At 55.3% G+C, this 17,669-nt stretch overlaps 1 protein-coding gene across 1 annotated transcript; it reads left to right on the top strand.

Moving 5' to 3' along the window:
* The first annotated feature begins 723 nt into the window (after positions 1 to 723).
* Positions 724 to 17,061, top strand: UBALD1 (UBA like domain containing 1). The gene is made up of 4 exons (XM_005312145.4): positions 724 to 742; positions 1,607 to 1,813; positions 10,884 to 10,943; positions 15,818 to 17,061. Exons 2-4 carry the CDS (start codon positions 1,694 to 1,696, stop codon positions 16,133 to 16,135), a joined length of 498 nt encoding a protein of 165 aa, XP_005312202.1. The 5' UTR covers positions 724 to 742; positions 1,607 to 1,693; the 3' UTR covers positions 16,136 to 17,061.
* Positions 17,062 to 17,669: the final 608 nt, after the last annotated feature.

Genomic DNA, 17,669 nt, shown 5'->3' with positions numbered 1-17,669 from the left:
TGAGTCTCATTATCAATGTGGAAATCGGATCAGAGGTGACAATCTCCAGCCTGCGGTGCTTCCTGCTTGGATGCACATAACACAGTATCCTGGAACCTGTCACTGCCGTTCTCAGTGTATATGGGGAGCACGGATCTGTTCCCTTTCACATCCTCGGCTCCGGCCTAATCAGCCCTTAGCTGGGCAGCTTGGGCATGGGCTGTATGACAGGGCCTTCCCATAGGGTGTATGGCATGGAACCCACCGTACCTTGGCGTTCACCCAGCTTTGCCCTAGTTTCAGACAAGGGTTTACATACAATATGACTTAAGCCAGATCCTGGTGCCCGGAGCCCCTTTGTGCTAGTGCATTGGCTGCAGCCTGAATCTCCCTGCACACAAACAGGAAGCTGCATGCGGCTGATTGTAAACACTGCGAGCCTCCCTCCCATGCTATTGCCATGCTGGCAATGGGCCCAGGCGCAGCAAAGCCAGCCTCACTACAACCCTGGCTGCTCCCAGCCCAGCCCAGCCCAGCGCCCACCTCCCTCGCGTTCTCATTGGGGCCGCCAGATTTGTTTACCTTATATGGTCAGGTACTAACACAGCATGGCCGATGACTGGCTGTCCTGACACGTCACTCAGCATACGCCAGCCCCCCAGCAAAACTATGCAAACAAACCAAGGGCTCCTGGGAAACGTAGTGCTGGGTATCTTACCTACCTCGAAACGGGGTGTCTGCTGGCTGCTCAGCCTGGTGCAGGGTGAGGACCGACTGCTTGGCAGTGCTGCTACTAGCCCGTTGAGGGCCTTAAGCAGGAATATTTTGGGGGGGGTCCTGCTCACACAACACATACTATAATTAATAGGGGGCTCCTGGAGCTGTTCCAGGTCTGAAGCAATTGCTTTGGCTGGTTGTGCATAACGCTGGCTTTGCTGGCCAGAGTCAGCCACTTTCCTGCCCTGGGAATGTGAGCGCTGCCGTTGGGTCTGAGAGCAGCTGGCATGGCAGACAGGGCTGCTACGCTACTGCCCTGGCTCCCTGGCGTAGCTTCACACACTCCATGTGATGTCGTATTTCCCAGCTACGAGTGTGTGCAGGGTGAAGCCCCCCTGGGCATGGAGGGGAGCCCACAGAGCAGCCCTGCGGTGCTTTCTGCTTTTAAAACTGGACCAGGCAAAGGAGACATGCTAGGAAGCAACGCTGCTATGGCCTGGATACCAGCGGGGGAGCTATCCCCACCGCCTTAGCCAACGTGAACAACTGCGGCCTTGACACAGCCTAGGATACCCTTGGCTAGGCCTGGCTAGTCCATCAGCCCGTGGCAGCAGTGCATGGAGTTGAAGTCCTGCAAATAACCCATATTGCTCTGTGGCGCGCAGAGGGGGACTTCCTCTGCAAGTCTGCCTGTGTGCACGGGTGGGTACCTCCAAAGCTTGTCTCTCTCACCAAGAGAGGCTGGTCCAATGCCAGCTGTTACCCCACCCGCCTGGCACCGCAGCTAGCCAGCCCAGCCTCTGGACTACAGCTCCCAGCCTGCCCGCCCAGCCCCGCCCTGGCTGTGCCGTCAGGGAGGCCAGGCTGGGTGAGTCAGTCCCCTGCCTCCAGTAAATATTTGTATTAGCAGGAGCCGGCTCTGTAATGGTGGCTGCGCTGTGAGCGGCGCAGACCCAGGGACCCCAGGGCACGGCAGGCAGCGAGCGGCGGCGGCGACATGTCGGTGAACATGGACGAGCTGAAGCACCAGGTCATGATCAACCAGTTCGTGCTGACCGCGGGCTGCGCCGCCGACCAGGCGAAGCAGCTGCTGCAGGCGGCGCACTGGCAGTTTGAGGTGAGCCCCCGGGGCGCGGCAGAGCTGGGCGGGGGGGCGTCCTGCCAGGGGCCCCGCGATCGCAGCCCATTTACAGCACCAGCGAGGTCACGGTTGGCCTGGCCCTGCAGCCTGGGGGGCAGCGGAAAGGCTGGAGCGGCACTGGGGCAACTGGCGAGCAGACCCTGCCGAGCCGGAGGGCGCGGGTAGGGCAGGAGGGGCTTCCTGGCGCTCTGCTACAGCCAGCGCCGGGGGGGAGCTCAGCCCGGCCAGCCCCGATCGGTGCCTCTGGCGCCCCATCCTGCATCTCGGGCGGGCCGGGGTCTTCAGCCTGAGGGGGCGGTGGAGGCAGGAGCTCCCGGGCGTGGGGCTCCAGGGCCTGGGCAGTGCCGCTGCGGGGAGGAGCCCCAGTGCTGAGCTGGGGGGTCAGTCCGGGACGAGCCTTGTGCCCAGGGAGTGACCCTAACCATCTGATCTGCCCGCCTGGCTGCTGTGTCCAGAGCAAGCCCCCAGGGCACTCACAGCCGCCCTCAGCAGGCTGCCATGGAGTGATTGTGGGGAGCGGGGAGCCTCGGAGGCCCCAGTGCCATGTGCACCCATCCTGCCCATTAGGAGGCTAATCCCAGGCACGTCCAACCTCAGCTTCCGCCAACTGCTGCGGGTGCCCCAGCGTCTGGCGGAATGGAAGGCGCCATGGCTGGGGGTACCTCCACCATTCAGGAAGCGGGTGGTGGGACCGGGAGTTGTTTGGTATAGACCGCCTGTGCCAGCATCTCTGTGCTGCCCTGACAGATATACGTGTGTGTGCCGTGTGCGTGTGCTCAGCACACCCACTGATGGGGAATGCTCCATGCTGTCATGGTGTTGTTGTTTGTCAGGCCCACACTGGTCAGCCTCCCTAGGCCAGGGGTGGCTTTTCTGTCTCTAACCCTTAGGAAAGGAGACACAATCAGTACTGTCACTCCCGGTGCTGTTTTAGTGTTGGTGTGAACTGTGTGTGTGTACGTGGATGGGGTATATGTGTACAGCTCTGTGTGTATTACACGCGTGTGTAGGAGTGTATATATGTCTAGTGTGTGTTTGTATAGACAATTGTCCATGCATGTGAGTACTGTATAGTAGGGGTGTATGTCAGTGTATGTGGTGTGCTTGTCTTCTGCCTGTGTTATTAAAGTGGGACTGTTTTTTCATTGCTCCCAGATGGTCAGGGTTTCCCCGGGCTGGCTGCAGATCTGCAGGGGCCACCCACCCCTTTGGGAGTGGATTTGCTTTTAAAGGGTAGAAGGAACACACACAGGGCATACACGCAGTATTGGGGCAAGCTCTGGCACTGCTGGGGCAGTCTTTCCGTGCTCACCTGTACTTGGTGGGAGCATAGCAATAACTGACCTTATGTGACTCCCCCAACACCTCCCCATTTCCTGCAGGCAGAATGACACCCCTTAGTGGCTATGGGTTGAAGAGCCCCAGTCTGGCCTTTCCTGTGTTCCTGTCCCCTGGGGTTTGATTCCTAAGGCAGCACCAGGAGAAGAGATTTTGCTGGTTAAAACTTCATTGGCTCCAGCTGCTTATTCCTCTGGCCTGGAGTCAGGATCCTCTGTGACATCAGCAGTGATTGCTGGGGAAGTGACTGTGATGTCACACGCGTGATTGCAGCTTCAGGTGGGGAACATGCAGGCGGACTGTGTGGGCGCAATAGTCCTACGAAGCTCCCTGGTGGTAAAGAATGGGAGTGTGTGCGTGCTCAGGGGATGTAGCAGGGAGGGCTGTGTCCAAACAAAACGTTTTCCATGCGGCACCAGCAGCTCTATGCAGCTGAGTGTGATGGTTTTGTCACTAATGGCACTGTTGTAATTAGCGTGTCTGTTCTGTGACACAGAAGGAGATTTGAGTCCGTGTAGAGAGCAAGAGGTTTCTATTACACACATTTGTATGGCTGGGGCATCCCTTGTTCTATATGCACTACAGCCCTGATCTGTAAAAGAAACAATTCTGGGTGCATTTTATAGCAGGGAGTCAAATGACCTGCGCTGCTGGTTTGATCAGGTAGTTCAGACAGCTACATACTGTAGTCACAGGTTTTCCGGGTGCAAAATCAGAGGCTGCTGGTCAAAATCAGAGTGTATGTGTGTGTGTGTGTGTGTGTGGGTAAATCCAAACAGATGAATATCTCACTCTCTCTCTGTGCACTGTCTATGCATACTGAGAGAGGCACCCACAAGGCAAGCCCACCTGCATATTTGCAGATTTTGCAAAAGGAAATATTGGACACATTTACATATGTAGTATGACCTTGATTCTGTTCACCAGTGTAAATCAAGAGCAGCCCTACTGGACATTGTAAGACAGGTGTGAGAGAAGGATCAGACCCTACCGCCTTTTACAGGTGAAGCACCAGGAGTAGGAACTTGCGACAGAAAGTTATTGTTTTAATTACATTTTCCAGAAATTTGCTACTATTTGGCAAGTTGCACAAGTGGAAACAGCAGTGTGCTGGCCGTGGGTCTCCCGTGCTGGTTTGGCACTCACATGACTCAGAGGAAGCTCAGCTGTAAACAACCCAATGGGACAAGTTACCAGTCACTTTTGGTGCAAAATGGTCAGACAGTTCCCTTTGCAAAATGGTTGCTGAGCATGCCCCCTTCTCAGAGCTTTGCTCTAGGAGTATTGTCTTCTGGGTACTCCAAACCCCTCGTAGTCTGAGCCCATGATCTGCGTTTGGAGAGAATTGTTACTCCACCCCCTTTCACAGGTGCCCTTCTCCAGGCTGGACTAGCTCCTCGGCGTGTACGACTCCGTGGAGTTTAGTGGAGCTGTGTTAATTTACACCTGCTGAGGAGTTGGTCCAGTGAGTGATCTCCTTGGTTTCAGAAGCATTACTGCTGCAGCAAGGGATTGCTCAGTGTGAAGGTGGCAGAATCACACTCTGAGGGTATTGATGCATACAATCTCTTTCACTTGGGGGACCACATTGCTCCTGTTACTCAGAACTCCGTAACCATGATCCCATGAGCTGTGCGCCAAGAGCATTATTACCGTGCCACTCCTGCATCACACCATGGCCCAGGGACAGAGAGCGCGGCCCAGCCACCAGTGTTTCGCTGGCAGCTGATGCTCCCACTCTCTTTGGGCAGGATGGTCCATTCCCGTTTAACATTTCAAGGTAATAAATTGCCTGACAACGAAGCTGAAATGAGCCGGAGGGTCTGGTGACAAAGCAACAGGAGTTGGCTGTTCCTGCTTGCATATTTGGGCTTGTCTAGAGGAGAAATTTACCAGCATAACTCTACTAGTATAATTCTACCAGTCTAGTTACACCAGTATCACCTCTTGTGTGGACACTCTGATATCAGAATAAGGATATCCTTCTGGGGTTATACTGGTTTAACTAGAGTGGTATCATTACACTAGTAGAGTTATGCTGGTAAATTTCCCCATCTAGACAAAGCCCTTAAATACATACAATCTGCCCCATTTACAGCCCTTCCGGACTGCTCCACGCAGCAGGGTAATGCTTTAACCTTTGAACACTGTGCTGTTTCCAAGCATGTGACACCTGGGCTGTGCTCACTTAAGGTCTGGAGGGAGTGGATCTGGAGGTTGAGAAGTATTTCCAGCTACTGGGAGGCAGGTTGCACAGGATCACGTGAACATACAGTGCAAACTCTCTGGGGGCAAGGGCTGTCTGTGTTTGTACAGTGCCTAGCACAATGGTGGTCCTGCTCCATGACTAGGTTTCTGAGCCCTGTGGTTAATGCACATCATACTAATGAGGGGGCATTTCCTTCTGCAGGGTTGGAATGCACAGCACGGGAGGGAACCAGCAGTGGGTGGAGAGGCCAAGTTGGGGTGCTCTGGGGCAGGGGAACTGGAAGGTAATCTTGATGGGAGGGAGCAGGGATCAGCATTTGGGGAGCTGTAGGAGGCATTTGTCTCTTGAGGATAAGCACACTTATCTTTAGTTCCTTTGGGGTGAGCTTCACATGTTCTCGGCATTGTAAGGGTTAGTAGTGAATTTCTGGGCTCCTGTCATTTTGCCACCCAGCCTCTCTGGGCTATTTGGGAATTTCCCAATCTGTGCATTCACATCAGAGGAGAATTCTGGTCCCGTAAGAGCCCTGGTACCCAGTAACCCACGCAGGCTCAGGGAAAAGCTGACAGACAAACCAAGGGGCTGGGTGCTCTTGATTCACTGGAGCTGGGGATTGTTGGTAATTTACTCTGTAAAATGTGTGTTGACTTTGGCCTGATCAGAGGCTGGTCTCCAGAAGGGATTTATCCAGCATTTCCCAATGAGTGAAGATAAATCTGTTGCCAGCAAAGCCGAGATTTCAGGGATTCCATCCGCTCGATCATAGCGGTGTACTTCAGGAGGAGACTCACTCAAGTCTATTGAATTGTTCCAGATTCGTCCCAATGTACCTGAGAGTAGAACCTGGCCCTGCCTGTCAATTAGTAACTGTTGGTAGGTGAAGCACCTTCAAACCCACATGTTGACATCCTTGTGCAATGCAAACATTACTGTGTTGTGATGCACTGCCATGGTGTCAGAACACTGCATGGGTCCCAGCCATGTTACATGATGCTCTCAATGTCCTGCAAGTCTCTATACAGCCTTGTCAGATCCAGCAGGCCAGGAGCTCCCAGTAGGTGTCTCATATCAGTGGGGAGGGAAACATCACCAAAGACAACACACGTTTGTGGGGCCGGAGGTTGGGAAACTGTTAGATTGTATCCGTTTAAGAGGATCACAGCCTGTAACACATTAACAAAGGCCTGAGAAGGAAACCATTCATTTTGAAGGAACATTTTTCTGTCTCTGGGGATTGGGGTAGCTCCGGGGAGTTGGGGGTATTTTGAGGATTCCATCACTGGCTCTTTCACTAGCCCTAAATTCTCTCCCATTTGAATACGGAAACCAGGGCAGATTTTTCTCTCTGTGCCTTTTTTTTTTTTTTTTTTTTTTTAAGTTTGCTGCTGTTGCAATGATGTCAACTTTGTTGCCACAGTTTAGGGGGTGGGATAGGGTGTGTGCCATCAGGGGATTGGCCGTTCCCAGTGCCCCTCCTCCTGGTGGAGGCGTTCTATCCTTGGATTAGACTGGTGGCTTTCCAGAGCTCAGGGAGGGGCACGTTCAGGAGCCGCTCTTGGTGGGTGACTCTCCCCATGGGCCAGGCTGTTATCGAGGGGCCAGGAACAGTAACTCCACCCAGCCAGTGGAAGGACCTGAAAAGGGTTTTGCTGAGCTATTTACAGAGCACACATGGGGCTGTTTGTGAAATATAAGACCTTGCAATAATTCCTAGAGTTCGATTCCTTTCTGCTGCTGTAAATTGGGAGGAGGAAGAGGAGAGACACCACTGAAGTCAGTGGGGCTGCACCAGGGTGAAACCAGAGTGAACGAGAAGAGGATTAGTTGCTTCATTTTGCGTGTGTGCACGCACTTCTGTGTCCTGACTAGATTCATGTCTGGACCATCCACTTCACCCACTTACATTCCTTTGTTGCTGTGAGGCAGGGCAAACCACAGTCCTGCCCAGTGGCCGTATCCTGCTGCCCTTCTCCCCCAGACTCCGAAACTGCAGCCCGTGCTCGCCCTCCAACTGCTGAACTGATCTACTGCCCGTTCTGTTGCTGGGGAACACAGCTAACGAGCAATTATTGGGCCTCTCTGGTGAAAGGCAGGAAGACTAGTAACTCTGCCAGGTGCCTTTAGTAGCAGTGGGCACCAGGATCAAACAGTGCCTGGAGTCCTGTTTAAATTAACTAAAACCAGGGAGTCTCACCCTTCCTAGCTTCTGTGTCCGAGCTCCTTGCACACACCAGGGGCTCCCTGTGGGCCATCTTCCCACCTCCCAAGTATTGCAGGGACTTGCTACAGACCCCCACCTCCTCCCTCATGCCAGGGCCACTGTGGCCCTCCATTGCCCCCTTGGCCACATGCCAAGAGCTCTGGGCCCTCCAATCTCTCCAATGCCAGGGGCTGTTTCCTTTTTCTCTCCTGCTCCAAAGGACCTTTCATCCCCCTGGACAGAAGGGAGGGGCGGGCAGCTGGTGTCCCCTCCTCCCCACCCCCAGCCTGGAGCAGACTTTGGGCAGGCTGTGAACGAAGCCTCCTTCACTCTCTTTGCCCTCCGACTCCCCTGTTGGCTGAGCACTCACCCTGCTGCTGGGAGGCAGCTCACCAGGGAGTGCAAAGAGCCATTGTTAATTGATGAACGCTTTTAGCTCTACCGGGGCTTTGGGGGCCCCTCCCCACTGACCCTTTCCCCCATGCCAGAGGCTCTTTGTGCATTCCATTCTTCCCACCCGCCATTCTTTTTTCCTTTCCGGGTGTCAGAATTTTAAAGTCCTTGGGAGGAAGGGCAGAGGTGAGATGGGTTATTGTTCTGCTAGAAGGTTTTAATGGGTCCATCCACCAGTTCTTTGATCCTCCGACAATTTCGGACCTGATTACAGCTGAGGGATCTGCCAACCAGATGCCAGGGGCTCCATATGTCCCCTATTTTCCCCCTCCCAGTTTTCCACTCTCCCCCCCCCCCCCCCCCCCCCCAATCAACAGGATTCTGCTCACTGAGGTCTAGAATGTTGCCTGGAATTTTGCAATTGATCAGATTTAGCATTTAAAAATTATCACTTTACATCCAAACAGCCAAATGCCAGCAAGCTGAGTGTAGGGCCTCAGAAGCTCAGCCAACAGAGGGTGCCTACCCTTAACTAAAACCATATGCCCCTCAAGGGTTTGTGACCAAAAAACCCCCTTAAACTTCCTGGTCTCCTTCAGCAATAATTGCCTTCCCCTCTATGAGTTTTGTTAACATTTACGGGGATATAAGAAGCCAACTAAACGACTACTAGACCAACCAACTGGCTGGTAGCCAGCTCCCATAAAACCTGAGCTCCCAGCCCCACCTCAGCCATCCACCCCATCTCATGTGACTTCTCTCAACCGATAAGCTACCCTCTGCAGTTCCTCTTGCCAGGGCCCCAGCCCGTTTTAAGGTATGTCTGCCTTGTAGTCACGGTATAATTACAGTTTGAGTAGCCGTACCCAGACTAGCTTTAATCTAGCTAGGTGAGGTCCCAGCGCAGTGAAATTGCAGCTATGTGTTCTCAGCATAGGCTGTACAAACCCACCTAGATCCTTCACAATTAGTCTTGGGACGAGGCTGTACTGACACATTGCCATAGCTTCACAGCCACAAAGCCCTGAACTAGCAGGATTAAAGCTAGCTCAGGGCTATCATCACACCCAGTGATTACAGTATAGACAGACCCTCAGACAAGCACCCAAAGCTTGGTCCTGGCACCCACTTTGGGCCCATTTCCCCTATTAGGTATGCATCCGAAGAAGTGGGCTGTAGTCCACGAAAGCTTATGCTCTAATAAATTTGTTAGTCTCTAAGGTGCCACAAGTACTCCTGTTCTTTTTCCCCTATTAGGTAACCCCAGGTGTGTTCACATTCACTTCCCCCTTCACATACCTGCCATCGCACAATAAAGAGATCACAGTTCGGGAGTGTAGGGAAAGGCCAGACTGCTCAGTTTGGGGCATGCTATTGAACCCCCAGAGGTATATGCAAACTATACCTGCCAGCAGGTACAGAGACCCTCAGCTTTCCCAGTTTGCCTATAGGGGGAGCCAGAGAGCAGCATATGAATATTAGTCTGTTATCCGGTAGGAGCCCATCCTGTCCTCCCATATCACCTCTGGAGAGAGGCACACCTGTTACCCCCCACCCTGGGCTTACACAAGCAGCTAGCCAAGCAGATGCCACCATGGCCCTCAGTATTGCAGACATTGGCACCTCTGCGCTAACTTACACTCTTCACTTCCGCCCCTGAACTATTCTGCAGCATTGCTGTTAACAGCTGCTGTGGTTTAGCCCAGAAGTGGCTGCATTTTGGGGGGTGGTCAGATTGATTTCTACAAGGATATTGTTTGAGACTGTAAAATGCTGCAAGGATGGCAAAACTTGCTATAGAAATCAATTAACAATATGATGAAAAGACACTGCACCGGGAACATACAGTAAAATACCACAGACCTGATTCTTCTGTCATCTCTGTTTTTATACAGTGTGAACCACTGACTCACCTGGAGTTACTCCAGATTTACACAGTGGGAGAGGGGTGTCCACTCCCTCTGGTCTGTTTGATTGTTTAATTCTCCAGAGTCTCTCAAACTCCCAAATGATTTGGATGTTCCTCAGAATGTCAGCTAAATGGGGATTTCTACACCAGTGCCTCCGCCTGATGTTAGGGGGTGCTGTGCTGCTGGAGGTGAGACATAACTGCTTGTGGTCATTATAAATTCCCTGGCACTTTCCATGAGCGTAGGAGTGTTCGCCCTGGTCTCCTTGTCTAATTGAAGCTTGGGTAATTACATTCCACTAACCTAAATTCTCCCTAGAGCCCCAGTTGGATTTGGTATTCTTCTACACTTCCTGTGCCAAACGGCTGCATAATGTAGTGCTGGGCTCCACCCCAGAAGTAGCTGCATTTCATCAGAGAGTGAAGTCTGTCCATATGTGTAGCATCTGTCTGTGAAACTAAATGGCAAACACCGTTTGCTCTGCAGAGGCCCTTGGAGCTGTTCCACATGCAGCGTTGTGTATGTCTTTTTAAGAAGAAGTGGCAGTCTGGAGGGGGTTTCTCTGGAGCCATGGCATGTGCTGACCAAGGAGCCCTTCCTATGTTTGCACGGCATGGAGGCCAGTGCCCAAAGGGGCTATTTCAGGGTGGTTGCAGGGTTCTGATCACATGAGTTGGGTTAGAAGTGACGCAGGATCCAGAGTTTGGTGGCAAACGAAGGGGCGATTTTGCTTTTGCGCACACACAGGTGGGCTTCTTCTCTGCTGTCCTGCCTGCTCCGGGAGCCCCACCCACCAACAGAGAGCAGGACGCTGGCAGTCGAGAGCCACCCATGCTGAGCCGAGAGTGGAGCTGTGCCCTCAGACCCCGATCCCAGAGCCCTACTCTGGGAATGAGAGAGCTAGACCAAGGCCTAGGCTTGTGCTCCAGAGGGCCAGGTGGGAGAGAGCGTCACGTTCCCAGCCAAATGATAAATCTCTTCCTTTCTCTTTTGCAGACTGCGCTCAGTGCTTTTTTCCAAGAAACAAACATCCCCTACAGCCATCACCATCAGATGGTAAGTGCTTCCCCGACCCTTCCCTCTGCTAAATCGGTGCAGCAGCAGTGCTGGCATTGCACGGCTGGGCTGATGTTGCTAATGTCCAGGCCTCTGTTCCACCCCTCTGGGAGGGAGGGCAGAAATACACAGCAAAGCCACGGGGCGGGGGAGGCGGGGGGGCAGGAAACTTCCTGCCAAGAGAGAGAAGCTGGGGGTGGGCTGTGTTCTGGAAACATCGCTTGGGGGGAGCCAAAGGCCACAGGCTCGTGCATGCAGTGTGGCTTATTTAGGGTGAGGGTAAACGAGGCCTGCAAGCCAGGGTGCAGCAGCATGCAGTGTGCCCTGTACAGCGGGGGACGCTCTATACGGAAATGGGAGGAGGAAGAAGCTGTAATTTTCACCTGTCGGATAATGCAAAGCAGAGACTGCGGCAGGAGAGAAGGGAGGGGCGGGCAGGCGTAGCAGGTGGGAGGGAGCAGAGATGGGGGGCAGGCATAGAGGAAGGGGCTGGGAGGGGGGCACTCAGAGCAAAGCCAGGCTTGTCCGGAAGGCTGATCCTTAGTGCTCTGAGTGCAGGAGAAGCAGGCAGAGAGGTGACGGGAACAGGGCCCGCACCCAACGGCTTGGAGCTGAACCAGACTCACTCCCTTTGGCCCCTCATCCCCATTAATGGGCCACCCTTCCCTTCCCCTCCTGGGGCGCCAGCTGTGAGAGCCTCCCTGAGAGCTAGAGAGCCATGAGCTGGCTAGCTCCATCAAGTCCCCCAGCCCAGGAAGGTGCCTGACAGGAAACTGAACCCTGCTCTGCCCAGTGGAAAGCTTTCTCCCAAGAGTCCTTCTGTGGGGGGTGCTGGAGGTGATGCATCCATGGAGTCCAGCGTAGTTCAGTGCACTGGCCACAGGCAGGTGTTGGTGGCCCACTGCTGCTTGTGGTGGCCCTGAATGTCCCATGAGCTACTGTGCTGCAATGAGCAGGCAGAGCAGGAATGTAGCAATGTCCTGCCCCTCCTGCTGGGTGCTGGGGCTAATCCCATTGCCCTGCACTGCTGGTGGCCAGCCAGGCCCTTACTGCTGTTGGCTGGGGAAGTTTGGGTCCCAGGAGAGCCCACAGTGCAGCCCGCACCCCTGACACTAAGGCTGCACAGAACCGCAGTGTTACGGCAGCTCCCAGCGGTGTTTGGAGGAGCTGCCAGCTCCATGGAGGCCGCTGTGATGCTCTCTGGCCTGGAGACCCTTCTCATGTCTCCTGCAGCCTCCGTGGTGTGAAGGGGCCAGGTGGTCAAGGCATTGCTCTGCCGATGGCACCTGTCCCGTCTGTGCGCACACACACACACACACACACACACACACACACACACACACACACACACACACACACACACACACACACACACACACACACACACACACACACACACACACACACACACACTTTCCCTTTAAATCTCTCTTCCCAGCAGCCCCTGGGCTGCCCAGCACTTTGCCAATTTGCTTCTTGACAGCCTGTGACCCCCCCCTTATCCTCTGCCCAACGCTTTTCCCTGTCAAATCTTGCCCCCAGCAGCCCCTGGGGTCCCTATGCTCTGCCCCTTTAACTCTCGTGCCTGGGTAGCTGTAATCTGCCTGTGCAGATGGGTCCCTGGGATTTGCTGACTGCCGTGTCCTCATTTGACTCTGCCGTTCTCTGGGGCAATCAGGGATTTGGAGCATGCAGTGAGCATGCAGAGCAAGCACCCAGCAAGAGCCACGCTGCAAAAAGCCTCCAGCGCTGGCAGCCGAGGGGGTGGGGATGAGCTCACCGCGCCCTCCCATCCCCAGCAAGGAGCAAAACCCTCTTGCATGGGGCTGGACATCCTGGAGTCAGTTGGGCTGCAGACCGTGAGCTCAGGGCAGGGGCTGGCTGTGTGGAGATGCTTCCTGGCCAGCTGATTCCTGGGGTGGCACAAGCTCGCAGGTTAGGGGGAGCCCTGGCTTTGGAGTCCAGTCCATCCCAAAGCAGGGGCTCTGAGGCAGGGGGGCCACCCCCCCATCCTTCCTAAACTGAGTGATGTGTCCCCAGCTGGTTAGATGGGAGGGGGATCCTGCTATGAGCTGGATGATGGGCAGCAGGAGCTGAGCATACACCAGGGGGCCAGGGCATCTGGACTGGGGGAATGGGGTTGTATTGACAGTTCCTAGAGATCTTTCTGAGCATCAGAAGGGCCCCTGGCATATGTCATAAACCACAGTGGGGCTGAGGCCCCCACTTACCCCTCCCCTTTTCTCCCTCCCAACGTAGCTTCGCCGTTCATATTCCCTCATGGACACCCCCGAAGGGTCTGTCCCCGGGAGGGTTGAGAGTGCAGGGAGGGGCTGGATCTCAAGGGTACCATGTACAGCTCCTGTCTGGGATGTTTGACATGAGCTCTTGAAAGAGGATTAGTCCTCGGCGGCCTGAAATAACTGCTTCTTGCAGGGAGCAGCCTTGATAGGAGCTGGCAGCCTGGCAAAGTCATCCAGACGTGCTGGCTCCAATACCCACCCCTGCCGAGCGCCTGGTCTAAGCCGCTTACCTGCCTGCACGAACCTGCGGGGAAGCTGCTGCCGTGGGCACTGGGCCACCTGAGGAGGGGGAGAGGCTGCAGGTGCAATCACCCGCCCCAGCCTCTACTGCAGCCCCTGTGCCAGGACCCAACAGAGCCTCAGCCTCTCCTGAGTGCAGCGTGTGGGGCACCTTGCTGCGCCTCGCCTGGCTACTCCCAGACACTCGTCAGAATGATGAGTGATGTAATCACTGCATTGAGGGGGTTCTGAGTCAGCACTGGCCCCCGTGCAGTGCTAGCGGGCACTGTGCTGCAGGGAGCGAGATGAGGGCTCAGTAGGGGGTGCTCTCCTTACGCAGTCAGTGCTGTCCCCAGTGCAGAGCTAGGGGTGCTTTCCCTTCCTAGTGCGGACCCCAGGGCATTAAAGGGTGCGGTGCTGCAGCAAGCAGGGTGGGTCAGTAGGGGGCGCTCTCTGCTGGCAGTGCTGAGTGCACTGTGGTGCTAGTGGGTGCTGTCCTGCATGGGGCTTTAGGATGAGACATAAAATGTCTGTCCTGCACCCTTGTGGAGTAAGGCTCTGAAACGGTTTTCTCGAGTAATAACAGTGTAATGCTTAGTACAGGTCACCTAGCACAACTCACAAGCTGTGCACAGACATGTGCGAGCTGCTCTCTGGGTGTTAATGTGAATGTTCATGTCAGCGTTTGGACTGAATTCCTCCCCAAATCTACCCCCTGCAGTTTCAATTGGGTACGGCGCTCTTCACTTCCCATCCCAGACTGTGGTGAGGTGCTGCTTTGCCGCTCAGGGCTACGCACCAGGGGTGGATGTATTTGACTGCTGAGTGATGTGATCCCCAAATATCTCGACCTTGGCAGGCTTCTTTAAAGCCCTGGAGGGGGAGGTGTTGTGGTAGCAATAGCGATTACTGATTGGAGCTTGCCATGGAGTTACAGGGTGGGGTGCTGCCTGTCATGCCCGGGGGTTGGATGCTGGGATCCTCTCTGGCCCAGGTTGGGCTAACACAAATCAGTCGCACCCTTGCCCCAGTGGTAAGGGAAGACGACAGCTCCCGGCAAGTTTGTCAGGGACACAGTGACTCCGAGTTCTGTGAGTGCTCCTCGCGCCCCGGACGGTCCCTGCCAGTGCAGGCTGTGGGGAGGCAGAGGCCTGCAGTGTGGAGGCCACATCTTCCCAAACGCAGTGACGGGGAAGCCACAGGGACCTACCTGACCTTGCGGTGGCTCCTAGCCAGCTCCAGGTTCTATCGAAGACCAGCGCTGCTGGAAAGGCAGAGCAGGAGAGGAGTGCAGAGCCTCTGACTCCACCGGGCAGCAGTAGAGGCAAAGCAGGCCTGAGGGACCTTGGCAGAGCTTTATGTGTGTCTGGGCGTGGGGGGAGCCCAGGACTGGAGTTGCAGGGGGCTGTGGTTAGGATAGAGCAGGGGTTCTCAAACTGGGGGTTGGGACCCCTCAGGGGGTCGTGAGGTTATTACATGGGGGGTCACGAGCAGTCAACCTCCACCCCAAACCCCGCTTTGCCTCCAGCATTTATAATGGGTTAAATATATAAAAAAGTGTTCTTAATTTATAAAGGGGGTCACACTCAGAGACTTGCTGTGTGAAAGGGGTCACCAGTAATAAAGTTTGAGAGCCACTGGGGTAGAGGGACACCCGCAGAGCTTGCCCAGCAGCACCATGCACCATGGCCGGCTCTAGCTAGGGCTGCGAGCCCCTTGCTTCCACGGGCATCAAACTGAGGCACAGATTCAGTGCTGGAGTACACGAGGAATGTGCCAGCATACCGGTACTGCCGTAATTCTGCTAGCAGCACTCCCTGGGGGGCACTGGTTACCCTGGTATAACTACTGGGGGCTCATTATGCTGATGAATTTCCCTGCATAGACGAGCCTTTAAAGATAGATAAATGTTCCATCCTTGGTGCCATCTTCCAGCTGCTTGGCCTGCTCCAGCTCTCCCCCAGCCCTGCCTGCCTGGACCTGGCTAGTGCTTGGGTAGAGACCACCCAGGAAAGGCCCAGGTGTGGCAGGGATCTGTGCTGGCAATCCAGCTGCTGGTGCTCTCGCTGAGTTAGTACCGATGCCCCTGTGTGGTGCTGGGGGTCCTGGGCTGCTGGCTTTTGGGGGAGACCCTGAGCCCTTGGGTCATTAATGGCATCCTGCAGTCAGCCTCCCTAACTGCCCCTGCAGCCTCCCTTGGACGTAGTTCTCGCCCTCATGACTGGTGGGGTGTTTCCGTGCTGTTACACTGCGCCCATGCTCTGCCCCAGAACTGCTGTGCACTGCACTCTCTGGCCCTGGGGGTGAGGGGCTGTGTCTCTGACTAGCTTCTGTCTCTTTGTTCCCCTGCAGATGTGCACTCCAGCCAACACGCCCGCCACGCCCCCCAACTTCCCCGATGCCCTCACCATGTTCTCCCGCCTCAAGGCCTCCGAGAGCTTCCACAGCAGCAGCCCTGTAGCGTCTATGGCGACCTCCCCTCCTCCCCCACCCCCACCACTCCCCCAGCCCGGGGGCTTCACCCCAGCCTGGCCTGCGGCTCTCCCCTCCAGCCAGCAGCAGCAGAGCATGTGGACTTCGCCCTCGCAGCCGTCGGACTGGCCTGCCACAGTCTCCCAACAAGCCACGTCAGAACAGAAGGCCAACGTGACCATGGAGGCCGAGAGATGAGGCCGTGGGGGAGTGGGAACACAATGTGGGGAGGGCCCACATGGCCCCAGCATTCATTTCCCCTTCCCCTTTCCGAGGAAGAGAGGAACTTTGTTGCCTCGGAGACTGGCAACCACATTCAGACAGACAGACACATGAGCAAATAGCCACCTTGCATGGGTTTGGTTTGAAGTAGTTTTTACTTGTCCTAGAGCTGACCGGAGCTCCCCAGAGACCCAGGGAGGCCACGGTGAATGCAAGAGCCATCTCTGGCTTCTGCGTCCCGGAGCCTGACTTTATAGGAATCTCTCAATGAGGGGACCCCCTTCCCATCTTTCCTGCTGGGATGCTGGATTTTTGCATGCGAGTGACTTTTGGGTGGAGTGGTAAATCCCTTCTTCATGACCCACTTCTCCCTCCTAGCACCTGGAGGGGTCCCACTGGCAGGCAGAACGGGGCTGTGGGTAATACACATCTCCCCCTTCCTACACGGCTCCCCCAACCCCGCCGAATGGGGTTTTTTAAAGGAAAAAGGAAAAAAAAATCTGCTCAGGTGCGGGCCTTGAACCATGCACTGAGCTCGCATTGTACTGAGAAGGAGGTGAACGGGGACTCCTTTGGAGAATATAGCCACTTGTTTTCTATGACCCCAGCTTTCTGCTTTCCCCAGGGCGAGGACCTGCACCCCCTCTCAGAGCCTGGGGGATCAGATTCCCATTGAGACGTGTGGGTGAGGCTGGCTGGGCGCAACTGGGCAGTCTCATGCCGCTGGGATGGGGGGCTGGCACCCTTTGCATGACAGCGTATGCCCCACGGAGGCTGGGCTTGCTTTGACACCCTCTGTTCTTTGCTCCCTGCGGGGGGAAGGCCCTTCGGACGCGCTCTGGCGGCACCAGGCCTGGGCATGCCGCAGGGGCCGCTTGCAATACACGCTCTTCTGCTTTGAACCCTAGTGTCCGTGCTTCGTTTTCAGCGGCCTGGGGAGGTGGGAATGTCTTTTCCGGGATCAGGGACCTCACCTCACCCGACGCCTCCTGGCGCATGCCCAGCCAGGCAGTCACACGCAGACAGGGCTCATGAGGGAAGGGGGAGGGAAGTGGGGCTTCCTCCCTCCCCACCCCCAGGCCTGGGCCATGGGGCAGCGCTCACCCTGGCCTCACAACTGTATTGGCTAAAGACCTGAGAGGGGAAGCTTGACAGGCTGGGAAACCCTGGGTCCCCAGAGGTAATTGGGGGCTGCTGAACTCCTTACCAGGGGTCTGCAAGAGTTTATTCTCCCCCCGACAGACTCAGGAGAGTTGGGATGAGGAGACCTCTACTGCCTCCATAAATTGCCCCTGCAGCTTGGCTGGAGTGCCCTTTCCCCTCGCTGCCTGTGTGGGCTTGCTGTAATGTTATACTGTGGCTGCGTTCTACCCCAGAGGTGGCTGCATGGGGTGGGGTCTCTGGCCTGAGAGGCACTTCTCTTCCAGGGTGAGGTGCTATGTGTGGGGAATTGCACCAAGGGGGAGCAGGAAAGCAGCTAGCCCTCAGGCTTCAGAGGTAACTGAAAGCT

This window comes from Chrysemys picta, chromosome 10 (assembly GCF_011386835.1).
Source record: "Chrysemys picta bellii isolate R12L10 chromosome 10, ASM1138683v2, whole genome shotgun sequence".
In the NCBI taxonomy this organism is placed as follows: Eukaryota; Metazoa; Chordata; order Testudines; family Emydidae; genus Chrysemys; species Chrysemys picta.
Note: the sequence above shows the minus strand (reverse complement) of the source record. Positions and strands in the feature narration are given on the sequence as shown.

Coding starts and splice junctions, on each gene's coding strand:
- UBALD1 (XM_005312145.4), top strand. CDS start 1,694: ATGTCGGTGAACATGGACGAGCTGAAGCACCAGGTCATGATCAACCAG. Junction 1,814..10,883: donor CGGCGCACTGGCAGTTTGAG/GTGAGCCCCCGG, acceptor TCTCTTTTGCAG/ACTGCGCTCAGTGCTTTTTT. Junction 10,944..15,817: donor ACAGCCATCACCATCAGATG/GTAAGTGCTTCC, acceptor GTTCCCCTGCAG/ATGTGCACTCCAGCCAACAC.